The 23283-nt window shown below is 36.8% G+C and overlaps 1 protein-coding gene across 2 annotated transcripts in view; it reads right to left on the reverse strand.

The window, feature by feature from the left end:
- The window catches only part of LOC107672840 (endonuclease/exonuclease/phosphatase family domain-containing protein 1-like), a 31221-nt gene extending 8170 nt beyond the window's left edge, over positions 1–23051 (reverse strand). The window contains exons 1-3 of one of the 2 annotated variants that reach the window (XM_016466209.1): positions 21932–23051; positions 9666–9717; positions 1731–1841 (exon numbers count right to left, since the gene is read on the reverse strand). In XM_016466209.1, the coding sequence (XP_016321695.1) occupies positions 1731–1841; positions 9666–9717; positions 21932–22764 (996 nt within the window). In that variant the 5' untranslated portion in view covers positions 22765–23051. The remainder of the gene's footprint in view (positions 1–1730; positions 1842–9665; positions 9718–21931) is intronic. The other variant, XM_016466210.1, reaches the window with a different exon arrangement.
- Positions 23052–23283: the final 232 nt, after the last annotated feature.

The raw sequence follows: 23283 nt of genomic DNA on the forward strand, positions 1-23283 counted from the left end.
TTGTAAATACAACTTAACCACTGATTTCTAGTCGTGTCCATTTTTGGAAGACCAAAGTAGTTTCGCTTTCACAACGAAACACAGCGTCACACACGCCGGCCTTGAGTGAAAGGAGGAGGGCTTGCGGCAACCACATGTGACGACCCCGGGCTGGACTCTGCTTCGTCCACGGTGAAAGCCGATCCGGCGATCCACAGCGCAAAGTTGTAGTATTTCCTCAGCGACCAGCACGGATCAGCTCTAGGCATGACGAAGCAGATATCGTCCTCTTTTGGAAGACCAAACAAAGTAGTTTCGCTTTCACAACGAAGCACACAGTGCCTGCACGACATGGCGGCGGCAACAACAATACTACAGCGAGAATAAAAGTTACGCCTTCTTTCTTTGCGTGAACATTTGGGTGGCGTTATGCAAATCTTCCCACATCGTGACGTAGACATGTGGGGGCGTGTTAGAACGAGAAGTTTTAGGTAGGCGTGGCTGACTCTTTAACTTTTATAAAGAATATTTCTTTGGATTTGAGACTTTAGTCTTTGCAACTTTACAGATCTTCTTTATGCACCAAGAGCTTGTAACACTTCAAAGAGAAAGGAAAAATTGAAATCACATCATATGACCCCTTTAACTATTGTTTAAGTGTTATGGCTTTATTCATGTTCTTCATCCTTAAAAGGCAAGTGTTGCATACAATCTGTTTTTATTAGTATTCTGTATGCTGTAGCCGCAGATATTTGCTAGTTAAACATTTAAAGGGGTCATTACATAAGAAATCTAATTTGCCTTGATCTTTTGTCATATGAGAGGTCTTTGCACCATTAAAACATCCTGCAAGTTTCATAGCTTAAAACGTCCTCCTCATTATAAACAAAATATTTATTTAATCAAACTCTAAAAACAGCTCGTTTGGATCTGAGGGGCAAGTTGACGTCACGGGGGCACAAACATTTGCATAAACACCGCCTCCAGAGCAACACATCGACGAATAGTCTTCCTCACCATAGGCCCCGCCCACTTGCATTCAGTCGCTTAACGGCTGACACTTGATTACACTGAATGCGAGTGTCGCGTCAAAAGCAAATAGAAATGACAATCACTGCCGCTATCTTTTCTACACTGGATACAGTATGCAGATGCTCGTAAAATAAAAATCAATGTCATGACCCCTTTAAGTTTGCATACATGCGTAGGGCTGCACAATTAATCTAATTTCTAATCGCAACTACAATTACTTAATCGTTCAAAGCGGCAATTAATCGTTCAAAGTCAACTTATGTTATTCTGCGGGCTTAAAATGCGTTTTTTTCTTTCTAGATGTTATCTTAAGGGTAGCAGTTGCATTAAACAATGGTATAAACATCATGCAATGTAAATTGTGATAATCGTAATTAATAAATCGCAATTACAATTAGACCAAAATGAGACCATTTTGAAGGCTCAGGAAACCTTTGCAGGTGTTTTGAGTTGATTAGCTGATTGGCATGTCACCATATTCTAATTTGTTGAGATAGTGAATTGGTGGGTTTTTGTTAAATGTGAGCCAAAATCATCACAATTAAAAGAACCAAAGACTTAAACTACTTCAGTCTGTGTGCATTGAATTTATTTAATACACGAGTTTCACAATTTGAGTTGAATTACTGAAATAAATGAACTTTTCCACGACATTCTAATTTATTGAGATGCACCTGTATGTGTGTGTGTATATATGTGTTACAGGGAACTACGCTTACGTTACTGGACTGTCTGGTGGGTTTCTCTGAAACGGCACATTTCCACAGGCCTCTGGTGCTCATCCACTTGCGTACGCTGCAGAGAGTGGGCTGATTCAGCTCTGCACAAAACTGATGCAAACAAACACAAAGTACAGCTGATTAGCAGTGAAAAATGATAGAGAGTTACACTCCCTTACGGGGACTCCCCCTGTTTTTCATGATTCAACATATCTGCAAAACATACTGAAATTGAAATCTTTGTTATTCACATATGTAGCAAATTTTTCTTGGGTCAAAAGAGAAAAACCAAATAAAATATAAAATGTTATTAAACAGAGAAATCTTAAACTGGATTTTCTTAAAAGATTTAAGACCGTAATCCAGTGCTTCCTATAGCCCTCAATGACACTCCTAATACAAGTGCATAATACATACATATTGGTTTCATATTGCCTTTACATAGTTTTTGTGCTTGCCAAAAATATAGCATAAAGATGCAATGCTGCTTAAAAACCTAAGTCTAAATTATGTCTGCTCAGACCTACGTCAATCCCTAGTATTAAAGTGTGCAGTTGTAATTTCAGTGTAAATGCATTCATGCCACCTCTGAGCAGCATTAAATAGTTTAAAGACTCCTAAATGGCACCTCAGAAGCGCTTCTGTGCCACCTTTACAATGTAAATTTGGCATTATAGAGTGCAACTGTCAGGTTACAGATTTAAAATTTCCAATCATTTTCACCATATGGGTACTGATTTTTGACAATAACTTTTAAACCTTTAAGGACAGACCTGCTGTGACATAAAAAAATCATGACTTGGATTAAGCTGCTTGATTCATAAGATACACAGATTTAATATAGTCCTTTACTGACCTATATTGAGAATCAATGATGTTTGTTCTTGAAAGTCAAGCATTTACCATATTTGATGAGCTCTATGTATGTGCATAGTTTAAATGTGAATAAAAGCCTAAATTAAATCTGTTTCGTTCATCACTTCGAAGATGAATGACAGTCTTATGAGTTTGGAACAACATGAGGTTGACTAATTGATTACAAACTTATGATTTTTGCTTGAACTAACCTTTTCAGTAAGATTTAGATCTGCAATTAATTCCAAGCACCTCATTCAAATGATTTGGAAGCATTCCTGTGTGCTTTTCAAAGAGTTTAGGGTCATTTAGAGTCCTACTGGAGGACTCGAAGAATCAGATATCTGATGCTGGGTTTTACATTTTCAGAGAAGCCAACGCCTTGGCAAACAGATCTGAGAATCTTCTAGCAAACCCAACCTGGCATTATTCTAGCAAAGAGTACGTGCCGAGCGCGTCCACAGGAGCTGGGAAATCTGATAACTACATCTGACATTCCCATTACCTCCAACCCCCCCAGTTCTGTTCTATAATTAACCAGGAGAGTTTCCTGCAGGGAGCCAGAGCTTCAGCAGAAACAACACTATCATCAGCTGATCTGTGAAGAGCGCCGGAGGAATGTAGGCTCAACAGACCTCTCCACTCATATCAAAACAAACCAAAAACTAAAACAAAACCCTCAAAAAATCTTGTTGGAGATCTTGTTTTCCAGTAAATCTGTAAATAGCACAATGAGGGACAGGTGTCCAGGAGTCACTGTAACTAAAGACAGGTGATGACGCCAGACAGAGCTTTGGCACTGTGTTTGTTAATGGATTCGGTAAGGCAGGTACAATCTAATTTACACTGTGAGCTAACCAAGCGAGGCGATGGACCAGTGGATTCCCACATATGATGATGGTGATGATGATGATGGTGAACACTGGTGAGCATGAATCATCACTGTTTACACTGGCAGCTGTCTCTCTTTAACTCTGCCCACTGCACAAACAACAGTTCTAGCTACAGAATGTTTTAATAGTCAAAGTATTGGTGAAAAACTACACTACCTGTAATCCTGAAGAGAGATCCACAAGAGAAACAGTGTTATTTTAGTATTATCTATATCCTGTTATAAATATTTACATATTTACAAATAAAAATGTAGTATTTATAAATATTTTGAATTGGCTTTTATTTTTTTCTGTTTAATTTCAGTACATTTTCATTTTTATTAGTTTTAGCTTTAATTCATTTTTAATTCAGTTTTAATGATTTTAGTACTTATTCAGTACTTTAATACCAACTTAAAAAAAGTTTATATTACAAGAACCTATTTTAAGTTTAAGTTTGTCTAATACATCTTTTTTATTATTATTTTATTTGAGCAAAAAGTAGTGAACATTAACAGTACAGCAGAGAAGTTGATGTTACAATAAAATAAAATAAAATAAAATAAAATAAAATAAAATAAAATAAAATAAAATAAAATAAAATAAAATAAACAGGAATCGGTCAAGGCCTTGTGAAAGATGTTACTGAAAATATTTATATATTTCAATACTTTGCAATAACCTTAACATATAAATATATTTATATAAAAATAAAATTGTTCTTATCTTTTAGTTTGTCGTTAAAAACCTTTAAAGAAATGAGTAGTTTATTCACTAATGGAATTTTTTTTTTAAACATGTATTTTATTCTATTTTTTCATATATTATGTATTTTATTGCAAAAGTCTGTAATGCTGTTATTCATCTCAGAGTTGGTTAGTTTGGTTCATTACTTTTTTATTCATAATAAGTTATTATTAAAGTCTCTTTCCTTTAATGTTTTTTTTTTAGAAAAATGTAAACATTTAAAAAATGTAAAAAAGAAAAGAAAAGAAAGAAAAGTTAAAATAATAAATAAATGGGAAACTTCCAAAACAACTATTGGAATGAATGAATTAATGAATGAATGAATTCACTTTAGAGTTTGATGTAACCATTTATATCAATAACTTTTAGCACTGCATGAAAAGTTTATAATCAGCATTTTTTTTTTTATATAAATTGACATATGGATCAATTGACAAGTGCATGATAGTGATTAACATATTTGGCAATATTTTGTGGAAGTTTTCTGATAATGATTGATAGACTGGTATCATAATATTTATATATTACTCCGAGAGACCATGCAATAACAGTCTAAATATAAAAATATTTATGGCGTCTCTGAGTCATTCGTTCTTTATGCCACCCACACATTGACCTCAACCAGGACACGAATCAATACCGTTTTCATACCCTTAGAAAGAGAGATAATTAAAGATCTATATCAGATATGTAGCAAATTCAAAGAACACTCAGCTTCACTGGGCAAATGACTGGCACTTTCCATGAAAACATGCAAGGCAATATTGTGCTCTAACTGAGAGAAAGAGACACAAATGGAAAGACTGAGTAAGATGAGGAGAAGGAGACAGAAGTGTGAGTTTTTTAACAAGAGCTCCAATTTGCTCGCTAATAAACTCGATGATGATGACTCACGGCTCTGATGTCTGAGGGACGTCGCTTTGGTCATGAGGAGTTTGGTGGAAATATACGTTTATAGCAGAGCAACAGCTAAACCACAAACTCCATGGAAACCGAGACAAGATATAAACAAACAGCCCAACAATCACTCTGCCTTCTTCAGATCTATGCCTCGTGGCTTTTTATTCGAGTCTATGAGATCGCAAAATATATTTTCAGCAGGCCTACACATTTAAAATCAGCATGCAATGAAAATTCACCCAATTTACTAAATGCATGTTATATTGCGAACAGTTCAACCATACATGTTTACTTTTTGTTACGTTTTTAAATTAAAATATCATAACTCTTCTGACGTATGCTGAATGTTTCTTACAACTGCCCTCAAGGTCTGCCTCCATCCAATCTACACCATCACGACTCTTCCAGGAAAACAGACCACAAATAACTGATGAAATCTCTTGCTGAAGCACATACAAAATGCACTTTAAAATAAGAATGTAGTCACAGCAGCACTTCACTATATCCCAAATTCCTGTTTAAACATGAATAAAATAAACATTAATCAGAAGTGTCAGCATTCCATGGATAGCATCTGGAATTCCATTATTTCCCAAATGCTGTCTAAACAGAGTTAATGTCAGATTGTAGCAGGAGTCCAGAGAGGCATTCAGAAGCCCACACCATTTCATTCTGGGCCAGAAGTCAGAGAAGTGCTCCTTTTTTCCATCTCTGTCCGTCCAGTCAGCACTTGCAAAAGCAGTCTAGAGGAAAGAACATCACACTGGGTTCACTGCGGCATAACAGCAGCAGAGCTGTTAAAATCACTCATTCACGCCCCATATATGACTCTCAGCCACACCGTGAAGGAGTCGAGAAGAAAGAGAAAACAGCAAGGAGAAGGAATCAACATGAAGATCGCAAACAGAGAATAGTAAATGGTATTTTTCCAGACACTTTTTTCTCCAAAGCATTCTATAGTACACTATAAAAGAAATAAATAAAAAATCCATGAAATTTACAGTGAAAACGACAGGTGTAGCTCCCAGAAGTTTATTTATACCAACATTTTTCCATCTTATTTTGCAAGTTATTTTCTGTGAATGTGCAAGACTTCCAATTCATTAGCCACTATAGGTTAATAACTAGAAGAATAAAGTGCAGTAAATGGTAAAAGTATCTGTGCAAAGCAGTGTGTTTATAATAATAACAACATAACACATATAATATAATACATAAAAATAATATGATAAGAAATACTCGTTTGCAGTATCAAGCAGCATAAAGCGCTGTTTTGCACAACTAAAAATAACTGGAAGTTGACGAGACCCGAAGTCTCTGCACTGTTCTTATAGGGTGGATATAGCAACATTTCAAGTTTTACAGATTGAACTTAAATTTACAGCAAAAATATTTACTGAAATATATAAGAAAAAAGTAAGAAACACCATTATTTCACTGAAAAACCATTAAATGTGAGCTTTTTCAAAAATAATTCTGGGAATATAAATGTATGTTTTTCCGCTGTAAATTATTAGAGAAGTTCTTTTTTTACTTCCATAAACTGCACTTTTTAAAGTAGTTTACTGTTAAATTACACTAAAAATGCCCCATTAAGTCTATTACAGTTTTACACTGTATAGAGTATAAGAATTTACCATTAACAGGTTTATACCGTAGCATTTTTACAGTGATTTACCATTAAAATTATGCTAATGTAAAGGACACCTATTATGCCCCCTTTTAAAATATGTAATTCAAGTCTCATGTGAATGTGTCTGTGAAGTTTCAGCTCAAAATACCCCACGGATCATTTATTATATCATTTGAAAATGCCTATTTTGAGTGGAAGCAGAAACACGCTGTTTTCGTACCTGTCTCTTTAAATGCAAATGAGCTGCTGCTCCCCGCCCCCTTTCCAGAATAGAGCTGCGCCATTACAGCTCATTCCTCAGATACTCTGCTAAAAAACATCTGTATAGTTTTGATTATTATGTCTATCATGCTGAAATCATGCATTTAAAGCCATATTCGTTTAAAATTCTGATATACTGTTTTCTAAGCGCACACATCCGAAGCACGAGCACAGAAAGCGGCTGTCACGCGGCATGCGAGTACTAAACTAAGTTATGTTTCATGTCAGGGAAAGAAATTGTATGTTTATATTAGATTAGTGTGGCAGCAGCGTAATATACAGTAAATTAATCAACAAATCCACTGCTCTCTGGACTCGTCAGTGCAGCCAAAGACATGCTTTGCTTTTCTATGGCGTTAGAACTGGTACACCGCTGTCACTTGCGAAAACACAATGGCGGCGCCGTGGGTGGAAACTTACAGAATATGGGGCGATAATATTATAATAAGGTCTCCTTACCATGTCACCGGGGGAGCGAAATCTGAGCGGCTCGTTTTTTCACAAGCTTGCTGAGAAAGGCTTACTAAAAAAAATTTACTTGGTTGTTCTTTTTCACGTTTTCTGGGTTGGTAGATGCACCAGGGACCTGATTATAGCACTTAAATGAGCATTTTCATGATACGTCACGTTAAATTTTGAGTGATCAAATTACTGCACATTTACATGAAGGTTGACCTCGGCTTAGTGCCAGCGATAACAGTTCCTCGTGTCGCCTCAGATTTAAACATAATTCCTACTCTCATTAAAACAATTATTTTAGGTCACATTGTTATTGAAAATCGCTGTCGGTGCGTATGCCCCTTCATAGGGATAATTGCCCTGGACCTCAAGGGCCCAATGGTGATCAGGTTCCCATCACTAACCCTATACTTCAGCCACTATGCCACACCAAAAATCAACAAGGTGTGTCCCAGAAAGACAAGCAGGAGAGCTCTCTACTCTGCAGTGAGAGAAAGAGACAGAACAGAAATAGAGTGCGAGTGAAAGAGGAGAGGGGAGAAATATGGGTTGATTCTGCCCTAGTCCTCTCACTGACAAACTGCTGCTCTGCTAACCTACTTTACTAGTTATTTCCCAGCATCAGGCAGAGCGGAGAAGACCTCAAACACAACACACACAGTGCTTTGTGCACATGGTAATGCTGGCACTGATAAGAAGGACACTGCACATAAAAATAACATCTTAAAATAGAAGAGAATCATGATTTTAGTAGGTTAGGTAGAAAATAGAGTAGAGACAGGCTAAAATATAAAAAAATAATAAAATAAAAACGGTAAAGAAATATAGGCTTTTCACACTTGACAAATACTAATCTTAGCACTGCATTTTCCTTTGTAATCCTGAATTATCTTTTCACTCTGTTCATGCTTTAAGGATTGTAAACACTGAGTTGACATTTGAATTTGTATATTTGTGAGGTTAATAACATTGACTGGATGAGTATGTAGTGAGCATGATACCTGCTATTAACTCAGCTCAACTTTGGTGCACGCACTGATCCGTCACTCATGTCACCTCAAATGTCAACAGAGTCCAACAGTGCTGCTGGCACAAATTTTCAGAGGTGTTGGTACAGGAAATATTTTTTCTCATAGAGATTTGTCTTCATTTAAGAGTGATGAACCAGCAATAGCAAGCTACCTTTGAAAGCATAAGATCCCACCCTCTCTGCAAATCACTCTCTAAAGCCACACCTCCTCCAAAACACATGACCGCGCTCCAGCAGACCAGAGGCTAACCAGCAACATGATGAGAGACGGCATCAACACTGTCAGATTACCTCATGTCTCATTCACCGGTGAGAAAACATTACAGTATGAAGCGCATAATATTACAATAATAACACCTTCCATTCTCGCTCGCTCTGCAGTAGCGCAATGAAACGCACTGATGGTGCGTGGAGGTATGCAAATACATACGTTGACAGGCAGGTAGGACAGCCTATCGTAGCCCTCAGACCGAGGAATCTGATTGGACAAACGTTTTATGGTCCTACGCCTTCCACAGACGATTTAAATACATTTAGACCACTTAACTTGTGATTGCTATCGAGATGTGAAGAGACTTTCAACCAGCATAACAAAAAATGTTTTTGAACCAAATCACCTACCGTGCCTTTAAGACATGAACCAAGCCAACTAGACACAAGGTGAATGAATAACAACCTAAACAAACTTAGATTTGAAAATTAAAAATATTTGAAAATAGTGTGGGCTGAAGGTTTGAGCAAAAGCATATACCCTCAGTTAACAACCTCATAGATCACAGCATGGTCTGTCTTTAATGGATTATAAGTTATTGCTAAAAACAATTCCCCAATGGAGAACATTTATTTGGATTTGTACCTCCGCAAACATATAGTTGCACTATTTTCTGACATTTGGTCTATGTAATAGTCCATTTGAAAGTCTTTAGCAGCCGGCATAAAGTTTTCTGAAACATTTGGATGAACTCCAAAACAAAATTTGTTTGAAATGATGACACCCATTTGTTCGTTGATTTGAAGTATATTGGGGCTTTTTAACCACTAAACCACACAAATTTAACAAGGAGGATCAGGTGGTTCTTTATAGAGAGACACAGTGTATAAGTGCAAGATGTGAAACACCAGGTTAGCGTGTAACAGTGTGCTGAAGGGAAGAGGTGTGTGTAGAAATGTAACCGTACCTTGTCTAGAGCCTCACGATCAGCCAAGTCTTGAATCGCTAGCAGCTTAATGCTGGAGAGAGAGAAAAACAAGGCATGTGAGACTCCGTCATAATACCTCTAGTATATAAATCTACAGTAACTGGATATTAAATCAATCAAATTAACAGTAAGAATTGATGGCATATATTCAAGGTGTGGGTTCCACCATACAAACAGATCAATGTTCAACAAACAATCATCAGAACTGACTCCTTTAAATCAGCCAACACTTCCCCCCCTGCTGTGCGGCGGATCCCTTCAGCATAAATTATATATTATATCTTGTAAACATAATATGAAACTCAAGGTGACGCCAATGGAGGTAATGACAATGCTCTGGAAGCAATGTTGATGATTACATCCCTAATAACTGTTTAGCTGTTTGTTTTGGAAAGTAATTCTCCTGGTTAGTGCTCGAACAATATGATACAGCAAACAGCAGATGGTTCTGTGAATATTACAGCGATAACTTCTCAAACACAAACACATAAGAAGAAATGTCAAAGCTGTGCTTTTAATGAAATGAATGTGTGTGAAGTTAAGATGAGATATGCTGTCTTGAGAAACACCGAACAAACCCTAATCTGAACATGATCTCATTGTCTATGGCGATTACACCCCTCAGTAGTGCTGTTGTACACGGTGATTTACTAATATTTTGAATTAGCTTTTGTTTTTAGATTTTCAGTTTCTATTTTAATTTAGCTTAAGTTTTAGTACTTTTATGTGCTTTTCACATTTTTATAATTTTTATTTTTTTTATATTTCTTTACATTTTAAATTAAAAAATAATAATTAAATACATTTAAATATTTAAATATTCTCTTCAGCTTTCATTATTCATTATATTCTCTTTTTCATTTCATCTATTTGACTTCCGATTTATTTCAATTAACAAAAATAATTTTGAATAGAATTAGTTTTGGTTTTTGTTAACAATAACAACACCAAATGAGCTTTTATTTTTATATTTTCAGCTTTCAATTTTAATTTAGCTTAAGTTGTTGTAATATTACGTGCTTTTGACATTTTTTACGTTTATTTCTTTTTTGCCTTTTTAAAAATATTTCTTTAAATCGTTCATTTAAAAAAAAATTATTAAAAACAAATATTTGAATATTTAAATATTCTCTTAAGCTTTCATCATATTCTCTTTTTCATTTCATTTCTTTTATTTCAGATTTATTTCAATTAACAAAAATAATTTTAAGAGCGTTAGCTTCGGTTCTAGTTGACAATAACAACACTGCTTCTGGAGGACTGAGGACAGAGCAATATGTTAATAAATGGAATGTATGATTAAAATGTAATAATTTACAATGATGAAGCAGAAACTATATTTTCTGGACAGGACACAATGTTGAGTCTGTTAAATCTTCAAAGAAGAAAATGTCTCAAAATATTAATAACACAACATAATGAGAAGTTCAATCAATATTTCGACACATTCTTCATAGATGTTTTTAGAAAGACCTGCTAAACTCCCATTCTCATCCCAGCATTCACTGTAACTGCTTTGCTCATCACTCATGAATATTCAAGAGCAGACGGCACACGACACTGGAGCTTTACAACTTCAAACTGGAGACACAAAGTCGACATGAAATGAAAGAGCTCAGAGAGCAGCTATAAACACAAATCAATTATACTGTACTGTCAGGAAGAACAGAACAGTCCTGCAGGCTTTCCCAGAGTTCACTGCCACAGTGCATCAATACACAGCAAAACACATACAAGTGCAAGAGTAAGCTGAAGGGAGTTCACTATTTGAAGGTTAAAATACCTTATTCCTACACTAGCTTATGCAGTCATCTAGAAAGAGGGCGTATTTCTATAGACCAAAACCCAGAAAATATTGCATTTTAGCGCTTCTGGTTCCATCATACTGAAGTCAAACGGTTTTTGAATGTTTTTGTTGGTTAAATGCCTGTCTATAATTGCACACTTGCAAACTATTCTAACTCAAACTTTCAGTGATAATGTTCTGAAATAAATAGTGAAAGAGTCGAAAGCTCAGTGATAGTCATGTGACTGAGGTGTAGTTCATTTACAGCCTACATTTATCTTTTTTACTCCTAGTGATTGTATTTAGGCATAAAAAGTTGTGTTCATTTGTCAAGATTATCATGACAAAATGTATAAGAATCATAAACCTTTGTTGGTCACAAAGTTTATTTTTTGCAATAATCCAAAATCAAATGGAAAAATCCTACTGGCTTTTTGTTGAGGGAATCAGGGTGATGTGATCTACAAAAATATACATCACGCAGTGCTTTATTATGTATTTTTGGCCCATAGCAAAAACAGTTTCAAGTGAAACCATTCAGAGCAGAATCATGTTGTGTGTCTCTAATCAACATACAGTAATGGCGTTCCTGAATGAGTCAATGTTTTGAGCGAATCGGTTGAGTGAGTGAGTTTGGGGCGGGACTACCTGTTTTTAGACCAATGGGAGACGGGGAGAGGGCTCATAAAAGCTGACTGAAATAATATTTTTGCAATTCTGATGCTGCTGGTGCAGAAATTACGCTCTTCGCTTTATCTCTGATTATAAAACCTTCCTGGTCTGGGGTCACAAGTTAAGCTGCAGTGAAAGAGAAACAGAAAAACAGAAAGCACTATGCAGGAGAGAATCCATCCTTATTTTCCAGCCAATGCTGAAACTGATTACACAGATCCTGTTTAGAGAACAAACAGTCAGACAGACAACACCCTGTTCCCTTATAGGTGAGCACACTCTGTCTCTGTCTGTGTGTGTCTGTGTCTGTGTCTGTGTGACCAAATGTCCCCACAAGGATAGTAAAACCTGAAATTTTTGACATTGTGGGGACCGGCACCAGGGAAAAAAATGATTAAAAATAGTAAATGTTTATCTGAAAGTGTAACAACGCAAACAGGTTTTCTGTAAGGAGTTTAGGGGTAGGGTTCGGTTAGGGGATAGAAAATATCGTTTGGTCAGTATAAAAATAATCGAAGTCTATGGAAAGAGTGTGTGTGTGTTCATTTGGTTATGTGCTATATGTGTGTGTGTGTGTGTTATAAAACTCTGATCTTTTAAAACCTTGACTAGTTATCAAAACTGGGATCAATAAACATTGAAAACCAAGCAGTTGCTCACTCATAAAATAATAATAACAATAAAATCTCATAAACATTCATAGACATTAAACACACAGTAAAATGTTTATATAAGGTGTAGCAGACATAAATGGCTTTAACTTTCTGATTGACGAGTGAATACCTACAGTATATATTTTATGATTTTATTTTTGATTTAGTAAAATGACTTGTCTATTGATATAACATAGGACTGTTATACATCTTCAGCCAAACAGTCATGTTATAAAACAAAAAGATTTTTTCCCTCTGAACTCAACTTAAAATGTTAATTTACAATAATTATACATTTACAATTACAATTATTATTAGTTAACACATGCATCTTGAAATACAGTAACAATTTAAGAAGCATTTATTATTGTTAATCTAGGCTAATATCAATACACTAGTGTTCAGTTTTAATTCATGTTGGTTCAAAATACATTCATGTGAATTAATACAACTTGAAATGTTAAAACTGTATAATCATATGTATAAATGGACATTAACAAATATTAATAAAGCAATGTTCCTTTCAGTCTTCCTTCAGTTTTACCATGTGTCACCCGCTCCCTGACCTTTGAATTAAATGAATGCGTTTTGCTTCTGTACTTTCTTTGCATGTGAAATGAGAAGCAATGCTTACTGAACTTCCAGTTTCCTCCTTATCACTTCACTCTGACCGAAAGGCCTGCTGAAGTTGCCGGACATCAAACAGACATTGTATGCAGTCAGAAATCCAGTCTTTGGAAGAAGATGCTTCTGCATTTTGGCTTATCAAATGCTCGTTTTAGACTGAGGAATATGTAAGAAGAATATATAAGAATGCAAATTCTCCTGTTTTGCAGGTGTCCCATTAAGTCTCTGCAAACGTTTGTAGTTTGTAGTTTACCATTAACCGTGTGGTTTGTGTGTCACCTTGTCTGCATGATGTTATACACCTGTAAATCAGAGCTGTGGATTTCAACAGAAGCTTCCAAGAAGGAAATCCACAGCCAAGAGGCTCTCCGTTGAATTTTTCCAAGTAGGAAACTGGAAATTTGGACTCCCAGTTGAATAGAATGCAAAGTATTCAACAAAACCACACACATGATGAAGAAATGTGTTAGTGAGGGAGTATATGACTCGACAGGAGGCATGGAAAGAGAATCCACTGTAGATTAGCATGCAGTAATGTGTTAACCAGAGGAGGAACATGAACCAGTATCACTGTGTGTGACCTGAAACAGACTAGTAGTCATCAAACAACACCAAGTTCTCCATTCTCTGGCTGCAATCTCCTCACATCATCTCATCCTTAATCTGTTTGGCATTGTGATGTGATTGTGATCACATTAAATGAGAGGTTTGGCAGCGTAATGTAATCAAACTCAATTGTCTTACAAGCAGAATAAAACACATTGTTCTTCAATTTAGCTGATGTATATAGATATATATATATATATTCTAGATTTTTGTCATTGAAATAAAAATTAAAAGAGGGTTCTATTGAAGAAGCATTCAAAGTTCTGAACAGAGAAATGTAAAAAAAATTTAAATAAATGATAAAAGGACATCTGAAAGTACAAAATTAAATGTTAATGTAAATGCTAATAGTATATAACTACTACTGAAATAACACTGGTTCTGAGCTGATCTTGGTCGGCCAGTTTTCCATCCAAATCATTCTACACATTCTAGAAGAAAGTCCATTTAAATCCATTATTTACATATATTCACAAATTAGCATATATTCACATAAGCAAACAACTCTGTTGCTCAAAGTTTTGCATGTTACAGACAGGGTCAAAGGTTAAAGCAACAACAGCAATGTCCTAATAAAACGGTACAATGATATCTCATGGATAGATATCATGTAAGAACTGTACAACAATAAAATAAAACAATAAAAGCCAGTCTCAAACCAAACCAGAACTCAACCCAAACACAAAACTTGAGTTAAAAAGACAAGAAACAACTACTCATTTTTTAACGTCAGCCTATTTGTGTGGTATCATTTATTTCAGATAAACCCGCCAATCAGATTTCATTTTCCTGTGGTGCCAGAGTGATTCGATGCCACATTTCACATTTATGTGGGAAGTGATCAACTATAAAAAAATCTCTACGTCTAACTGAGCATCCATGTGAAAGACGGGAGATTTCAAATCACATTCTTCCAAGGACTTTCTGCGTCAGCCGAGCAACTGCCATTGAGAAGACTGGCAACACTAACGGAGGGCTTGCAGTTTCTCCAAGCATTATAAACCATTCTAAAGAACAAAACACAAACTGCAAATGAACAGCTCAGTGCTAATACAAGCCGTAGTGATGGTTCAATCAATAAGAGCATGACAGACAAGGTCCAGCTCTGTCAAAATGTAACCGGTGAGTCTGCAGTTCTTCATGAGTTTGGCAGTTCATTACAGCGTTAAAGGAAAAGGATGGAAAAAATGTCCTATAGACACACACACACACACACCAACAAACAGGTCTACACATCCTGTCACACTGTGCCACTTCCAGCACTTGTTTTTATAATAACACCGCGCAATGCTGCGTTGTGTCAGCAGAAAAGGAAAGGTTTCCAGAGAACTGAAAACGATGACTTTGATCCAGCCGTGTCTGTGACCCTGAGGTCAGTCTTGGGAATAAATCAACAGCAACTGCCTCTTTCTCACAGTCTCTCGTTCGCGTCAAACAACCCAAACATGTCAACACCTTAACTGTTGCTGCAAGGAAACCTTTCGAAATATGATTTTGCAATAAAAATGAAAGCTCTTGCCCCTGACATCCTATGAAGGGCAGGCCAATATTACTCGTGTTCACTGAGGCATCACTATTAGATATTTGGTTAAAGATACGGACAAACCCCTAATCCTGAGTAATAAAGCTCAGCGTGCCATTTGTGCTACAAAAATTGGGTCTCACGCAGAAACTGTGCATATGCAAGAATTTGTGTGTGATGTCTGTGTGTGAACGTTTTCACCCAAAAAAACTATGATTTATATGAAAATCTATGAAATACATACTCTGGTAAGTCTTTTAAATGTGTTAAGATGAAATTGTACACAAATATTTTGTCATATATATATATATATATACACATACAAATTTATAGATGCTGCATGTCTTTTGAGAGCGTTGTATGTTTGCTGAATGAAGAAAGGCTATGAACAAAAGATTGTGTGGACATTTTTCGTGAGAAGTTCCCCTGATTTGATCGGTCTCATCAAATTTGACGAGTTTCTTGACATGATTTTCACTTGGTGGACAATAAAACAGGTGAAAAAGACTGCTTTTGAAATATGAAGACTGGTTAAAAGGCTGGTTTTGCATATCTGCCTGGCTTTGTGTGAATAAGCAGTGCAGTTTTTCATTAAAATTTTATTGAACTATTCAAATGTGGAATGTGGAAAACTTGGATCATTGGGGAAAGAATAAACTGTCAAATGATGCTCTTCTGTAAAGGCATGCACTATTATTTTGCTCCAGAAAATGTCAAATGTAGTTTCAGTCTGATATTCCGAGTAAAACAAGAAGATGATCCGTTCATGACGTGCGATTAGAGATCTGAAACCGTCTCTCTGCAGATGGGTCATCATAATGTAGTACAGCACCATGGAGACTCAACACATGTGCCACACTCGGAAAGTGAGCTGAAGTTGACAGATCTGCAGATGAGTCAGATTGTTTGGCTGTGCATGCGTGTGTGCGGTGAGGTTACTACAGGCCGTCTCTGCGCACACTTCTTCTATTCTCCGGAGTGAACTACAGTAACCTCTGATCATGCCGTCTGGTGGTTTCCTCCACCCTGTGTGTTTAACAGACGAGACTCGTCACAGCATTTTAAGCAAACACCTCAAGCGCTGTGGGTTTTAATGTGTGCTTTTACACCGATATCAGCGTTTAATTTACCACGAAAACCCAAAACTGAGATCAGATCAATAGCTGAAGGATCTGTTGTGTGGTGAGCATGATGGCTGCTGACGGGAGACGGGCGGCTTTAAGTGGCCCGCAGTGACGCCTAGATAGAGATGTTTGTCTGGGATGTTTACCCTTACCCTAAAGTGTTAAACTTGGGTGCCATTTGGCTATACATGAATGCTATTACAAATCATGCAGCTTGTTTATGAGAGTTTTTGCACAATCTGACAAAATAGTTGAAATATCACATTTAAAATAACTGTTTTCCATTTAAATATATAATAAAATTGAATTTATTTTTGTGATCAAAGCTGAATTTTCAGCATCATTACTCCAGTCTTCAGTGTCTTGTGATCCTTCAACTAACATTCTGATATGCTGCTCAAGAAACATGATTATTATTATCAATATTGAAAACAGCTGTGCTGCTTCATATTTTTGTGGAAACCATGATTTTTTTTTTTTCAGAATTCTGTGATTTTTTTTTTGTAACATTAGAAATGTCTTTACTGTCACTTTTGATCAATTTAAGGCACCTTTAATAAAAAAAAAAACTAGTGTTGGGCGATATGCTCCATATTCATATCGTCCTATCGTCAGCCTGTGAGATTGCCGATAGACGATAGTATCGTGCAAATTTTTTTAATTACTTCGTTTCATAGCCGTAGAGTGAACCGACTCCAGGGTAAGGCTAAAATCTACACATTATCCTCCGACCCCCGGTTTCACAGACAAGGCTTAAGCCTAGTCCCAGACTAAAGTGTAAGTCTGAGCTGTTTTAACTGAAAGAAACTTGCACTGACTGATCTTAAAATATATCAGTGCCTCTGTTCTGTCTCAAGATGCACACCAGTGATGTTTTTTCTAAGGCACATTAATAAAAATAACTTAAATGTCCTAATTGAACTATTGCCTAGTCCTGGCTTAGTCTAAGCCCTGTCTGTGAAACCAGGCCTATATCTTTTTAGTCAAGTAGCATATGGATGTCATGTCATAAAATATTTTTTATATGACTGAATTCGTATTTAACATGATAATTTGATAGAAGCATTGAAAGTTACTAATTAGAATGCTTACGTTTCCTCAGTTATTCAATCAGCAGCTACAGAAAACGAGCAAAGAACATTTACATTACCAAAGAATATCATCACTGACTTCAGTCTAGCGGAGTTTATGGACTTTAAAAAAAACACTCCCGTTGTAATCAGTGAAGCTTTCTACACTATATGATGAATAAATCTCTTATACTTACATCCCACGTATACGTTACATCTGCACTTTGTTGTTTATGATGAGAGAATTCGTGAGAGAGCAGACAGCGAGCGCGCGCACTGAACAACAGAACACCGGTGTTTCAGCGATGACTCATCGGAACGCCTCTGATTGGCTGCTGCGTTCACAAACTCAACGGAATCGTGTGTGATTGGTTATAACACGCAACACTGTAAAACGCAGAAAACGAAATATGATGGAACAAACCTAATATTAATTAGATAGTATTACTAGCCTGATAATAATAATAGTTGTCTTGCTATTGTCAAAGGGATTAGCCACAGATGATACCTCTGACAATCGTCGGTACACAATACTATCTAAACACTATTAATACAACCCTAAAAAAAGTATTAATGTCTTTCAATAAAAAAAAAAAAAATCTTACCAACCACAAACATATTGACGTGTACTTTATAAATAGACATTCAAAAGTCAATCTATTTATGTCAGTGCTAATGTATTAGTATATCATTGTGGGAAACATTTGACCATTGTAGGTAATGTTGTGGGGAAAACCAATTCTCCAGCAGACCTTCACTCATCAAATCCAATCAGACGGTTAAGTGAGTTTTCATGGTTATCTAGTCAAAAAAGGTCAAAGCATCACCGAGGCTGTATTGATTCTAGGGTTTCTCAAGGGTTGTCACACACTAGACTGCATTCATCAACAGATAATGTCAATTTGTTGTAAATCATTGCCATTTATATCAATATTTACTACCATTTCATGTTAAATCTCACGTCTTCTCCTCTCGACCAATCTTGTATCACTAGAGCCCTGGATTGGACCCGCAGTCATGTGAGCAGGAGTGTACTGGAGGCAGCCGGAGGGAACGATTTGAGAAATAAGCATCTGATGGGACGTTTGATTTAAGGTTTCAAGAAAATAGTCATTTCCAGTTCAAGGTTTGTTTTGAGATGACTGAATTTGATACAGTTTTATTTACTCTACAACTCATGTGAGTTCTCAAAAAACTGTAATAAGTTTGTAAAGTCAAGTCAGCAGTGATAAAGCGACCTTGAGAGACGCTTGCTGCTGTTCTGTAAGCTGACTTGAGTTTTTAAATGCAGCAATATGCTGCTCTGTCAAAATGAATATTTCCAGCACAGCAAAATTATTTCTGTATCTGCATATGACCTTGTGTGATGGATCAGGGGCCGGATTCACTTCTTAAGAAACGAGTTAAGAAATGTCTTAAGATAAATAAATCCCACGAAGTTCCTAAGAATGTTCCTAAGTGCAGTTTATGAAAAATTCTAAAGAAGTTCTCAAATATGTTAGGAACAGATTATTATTATTATGAAAATGACTGTCTTTATCTGAATAAATGACGGTCCTTGCTGAAGACTCACTGATAAACTCAACTGAAAACACTTCAAGGGAGCTTCCTAATAATCTTAAGAGAAAAGATAAGAAAACTCTTAAGATGAATTTTTAGGAATAAAAAAAAAAATATTCTTAACTTTTCCATGAGTTAGAAAATAAGAAAAAGGCCGTTAAGAAGAATTTTTTTCTAAAACAGTGATTCCCAAACTTTTTTTTGTCTTATAGCTCTATCCATTAGCCACAATTACCTCATCACATTGTTATTTCAGTATTATTTATATTAATATTATAGTATTGATTAATAGATTGAATTAGCTTTTATTCTGATATTCTTTTTTCACTATTTTTGTAATACTTCTGCTTATTTTATTTCAGTAAGTTGCCAAGGCAGCATTTCTAATTTTCATTAACGTTTTTTAAGTTGAATTTTTTATGTAATATTTCAGATATAAATAATATTTCTAATACAATTTCATTTTTTTATTTGATTCTAATATGATTTTATTTCAGCTTTATTTTTAATTACCGAAACCGATTTCTAATAGTTTTAGTCAATAGCACTGCTTCATCAACACAAAACCAGAAAGGCTTTAATTTTACTCGTTCTATACTGGATAGCATTTATCTTTAAAGTCACCCTTAAACAAGGAAGAAATAACTGCTCTTTATGCAGTCAAGCAGCACATACATTCTGCAACACTAATAATTAAACAATAACAACTAGTTATTTTAATGCATTAATATTTCTGTTTAATAGGTTTAAAGCAAAAATAAAATCTTTCCAAATGCCCTTTGAGAATGTTACATGAGCCTCCTGGTTGGGAGTCGCTGCTTTCTTTATAAGGACGGTTGCATTACATGCATTGCTGTTACATAGAGTACAGCGTTCAGCGCTTATGTCATTCATAACACTATATCCTCCCTGCCAATGAGAAGAGACTTCTTACTATTTCAATCCCCTTCAACACACACACACACACACACACACACATGTACATGCGTATATAACAGCCCACCCTGAGTCATGACAAGAATGAGGGCACATACTTCAGCAACACCCTGAGTGAATTACTGTCTGTGTGTGTGTGTGAGTGTGTGCCATAAAACAACCAACAGCACAAACATTTATCTTAGAATCCATCAATGCAATAAAACGTGGGCAGGGATTCAGCTGAATGTGATGTGGCTTTATCATGAACATCCACTGAAGATCACCGCAGACTGCAACACAAGTCAGCTGGACTCCTCTATCACCCACACCACTAACCCGACACACGGTGCGTTCTTCCCTGTTGATGTTCAGCACACACACATCTTAAAAGCTGCCTAAAAACCTGCCTAACAGCTAACAATGGGATTTGAGAATGATTGGAAAATAATGAAACCATCAGACTATGCAGACTGCAAAAAATCATGATATTAATAATTAGAAACACTTCAAGTGTGACAATCATATGCAAACCTTTAAAAAAAATAAAATAAAAAAAAAAAGAATACTGACAGAATTTCTCATAGAATTTCTGCAGAATTTGACCAACAAATTGGATCAAACAAGAATTCACTAAAAAAATCTAATAAGATTCTGTTGGATAAAATGAAATTCTGAAGAAAAAGAAATCTTTGATTCTTAAAGTTTGATACAATTAGGATTATGGTCAAAATTCCATTAGAATTTATTTATGAATTTCGGACAAGGTCATTTATTCAGGGTTTTTTGTAATTCAGTTCGGGGCGGGGGGGTGATATTTGGTCTATCTATATTCTGAAAGTTTTCACAGTGGGGCGTATTCATTTATAATTCACCGGACGTATATAACATTTTAATCCTACAATCACGGTGATTTTTTTTTATTACAGGCTGCTTACATTATTTTATGTTTTACTGAAGTATAACAATAGATATCTAAAATCCCCTATAATATGTCAACAAAATGAAGAATAATTTTGAACCTGGCTTTATCCAATGTTCAGATTTCTGTTTCGGAAATGTATGCAAATTAGTGCATATTTAATTCGACTTCATCTAAAGCTTAATTTGCATATTAAAACAACACATCAGAAAACTTCCCCACAAACCCTGGTGTTTCCGTGGAAGAGTGTAGCTGAGTGTAGAGAGTAGCCAAACTCAACCTCCCCTTCTTTTCAGATCTTCTTTCCATTTTTTGTTTTATTTGTTATTTCCTTTTTTTTTCTTTCCTTTTTTCCTTCTTAAAGTGTATTATTTCTTTTATATATATTTAGGTTTGCGTGTGTGTGTGTCTCTGTTACCACTAGTTTTAGTTCCTTTATTATGTTATCTAGACTAGTATTCTGAAAATGTGTACTTGGTGTTTTTATTTTTTATTTATTTTTTTATGAAGATGTACCTCTTCGGCAAACTCTTTCTTTGGCTGTTGCCAAGCCTTTTACGTTAAACGACAACTTATGGACTGAACAAATTGTGGGGGGGGGGTAGTGATTATAATTGTAATGTAAAAAAAGCTCAGAAAATATTAGAAAAAAAAGACAAATATGGTATTATCATCATGATAGCCTATGTACCAAGATGTACCATGACGTAAAAAAAATCATGTTCTAAAAATGCATGATCATAGAGCATAAAACATGCTTTGTTCGTGTTGTAATAGAGTTTACTCACTCATTTTCTAGGAGGGTCATACAGACGACCTCTCTGACCCCAGGGTTGTTGGCTTTCTCGCTGGAGCAGCGCTGCAGGTTCCAGGTGGCCACTCGCACCGCGGGCTTCCCATCGCGCGCAGCCGCCGGAGGTTCGACGCAGGGCCGCACAGAGCAGACGAGCGGCGGTCCCCCGAGCGGAGCGTCCAGCTCCTCGCTGCCGCCACCGAAGGACGCGGGGCTCGGGTGCGTGAGCCCTCCGTTCGTGTTCGTGGAAGGAGTCCTGGAGCGCTCCACGAACACCTGGAAGCGGATGCGGTCCAGCAGAGACGAGTTGATGCTGGGCACTTTAACCAGGTCCTCGATGCTTCGGAACGGACCGTGCGCGGAGCGGAACTCCACGATGCTCTTGGCGAGTTTCTCGGTGATGCCGCGGACGCTCACGAGCTGCGGCGGCGTGGCGGTGTTTATGTTGACGCCGGTGCACGGCAGGTGCTCCTGCTCTTTGCGCAGAGACGAGGGCGAGTGGTTAGACGAGCTGCTCTTGCTCGACACGCAGATCTCTAGTTTAACAGCCTCTAGTTTCGTGGCACCGACCCCGCTGACCAGCGCCAGGTCTTCGACTTTCTTGAATCCGCCGATGCATTCGCGGTACTCCACGATGTTCCGAGCCACCCCGCGGTTCACGCCCGGTAGAGTCATGAGCTCCTCCTCGGTGGCGGTGTTGATGTTCAGCCGCTCCTGGTTCACCAGTATGTGGCTGAAGTTGCATGCCGCGCTGAACTTGCGCTTGCCCTGACAGAAATCCGTGGGGTCCTTGGGAATGGACCGGTGGCACCCGAGATTCCCACCCATGTATCCCGGTGAATCAGTTTGCGAACCGAGGATGAAACCCGCTGCGCACTGTGCGTGGAAGATCCCGGTGGCACATAGACTAGTCTTGATATTTGGGCTTGATGTTTAACGCTAATCTAATTCCTCTCGTTAAACATGACACGGTGGGATCTCTTATCCCCGTCAGTTCGTGCAAAATCCGCCGCGTTTTCTCAGTCTCGGAGCAGAAGGAACGGCGTCCATATCAACGCTCTTCCAGGCAGACTGAACTGAACTGAACTGAAGTGAACTCTAGCGCGGTTTCTCTGTCGAGGGTGGCTATCCGAATCTTTGTTTTGAGCCGACTCTTTTTTTTAAAGATTCGATCGAATCAATTCACTGAGCGTTCCTGAAAGCACGGGTAGGCTATATTTGTAGCAATAGCTAACAATAGGCTACATTGTATGGGTCAAAATTATCGATTTTTCTTTTATGCCAAAAATCATTAGGATATTAAGTAAAGATCATGTTCCATTAAGATATTTTTGTAAATCTTAATTT

Source organism: Sinocyclocheilus anshuiensis, unplaced genomic scaffold (genome assembly GCF_001515605.1).
Source record: "Sinocyclocheilus anshuiensis isolate Anshui unplaced genomic scaffold, SAMN03320099.WGS_v1.1 scaffold132, whole genome shotgun sequence".
NCBI classification, from domain to species: Eukaryota; Metazoa; Chordata; class Actinopteri; order Cypriniformes; family Cyprinidae; genus Sinocyclocheilus; species Sinocyclocheilus anshuiensis.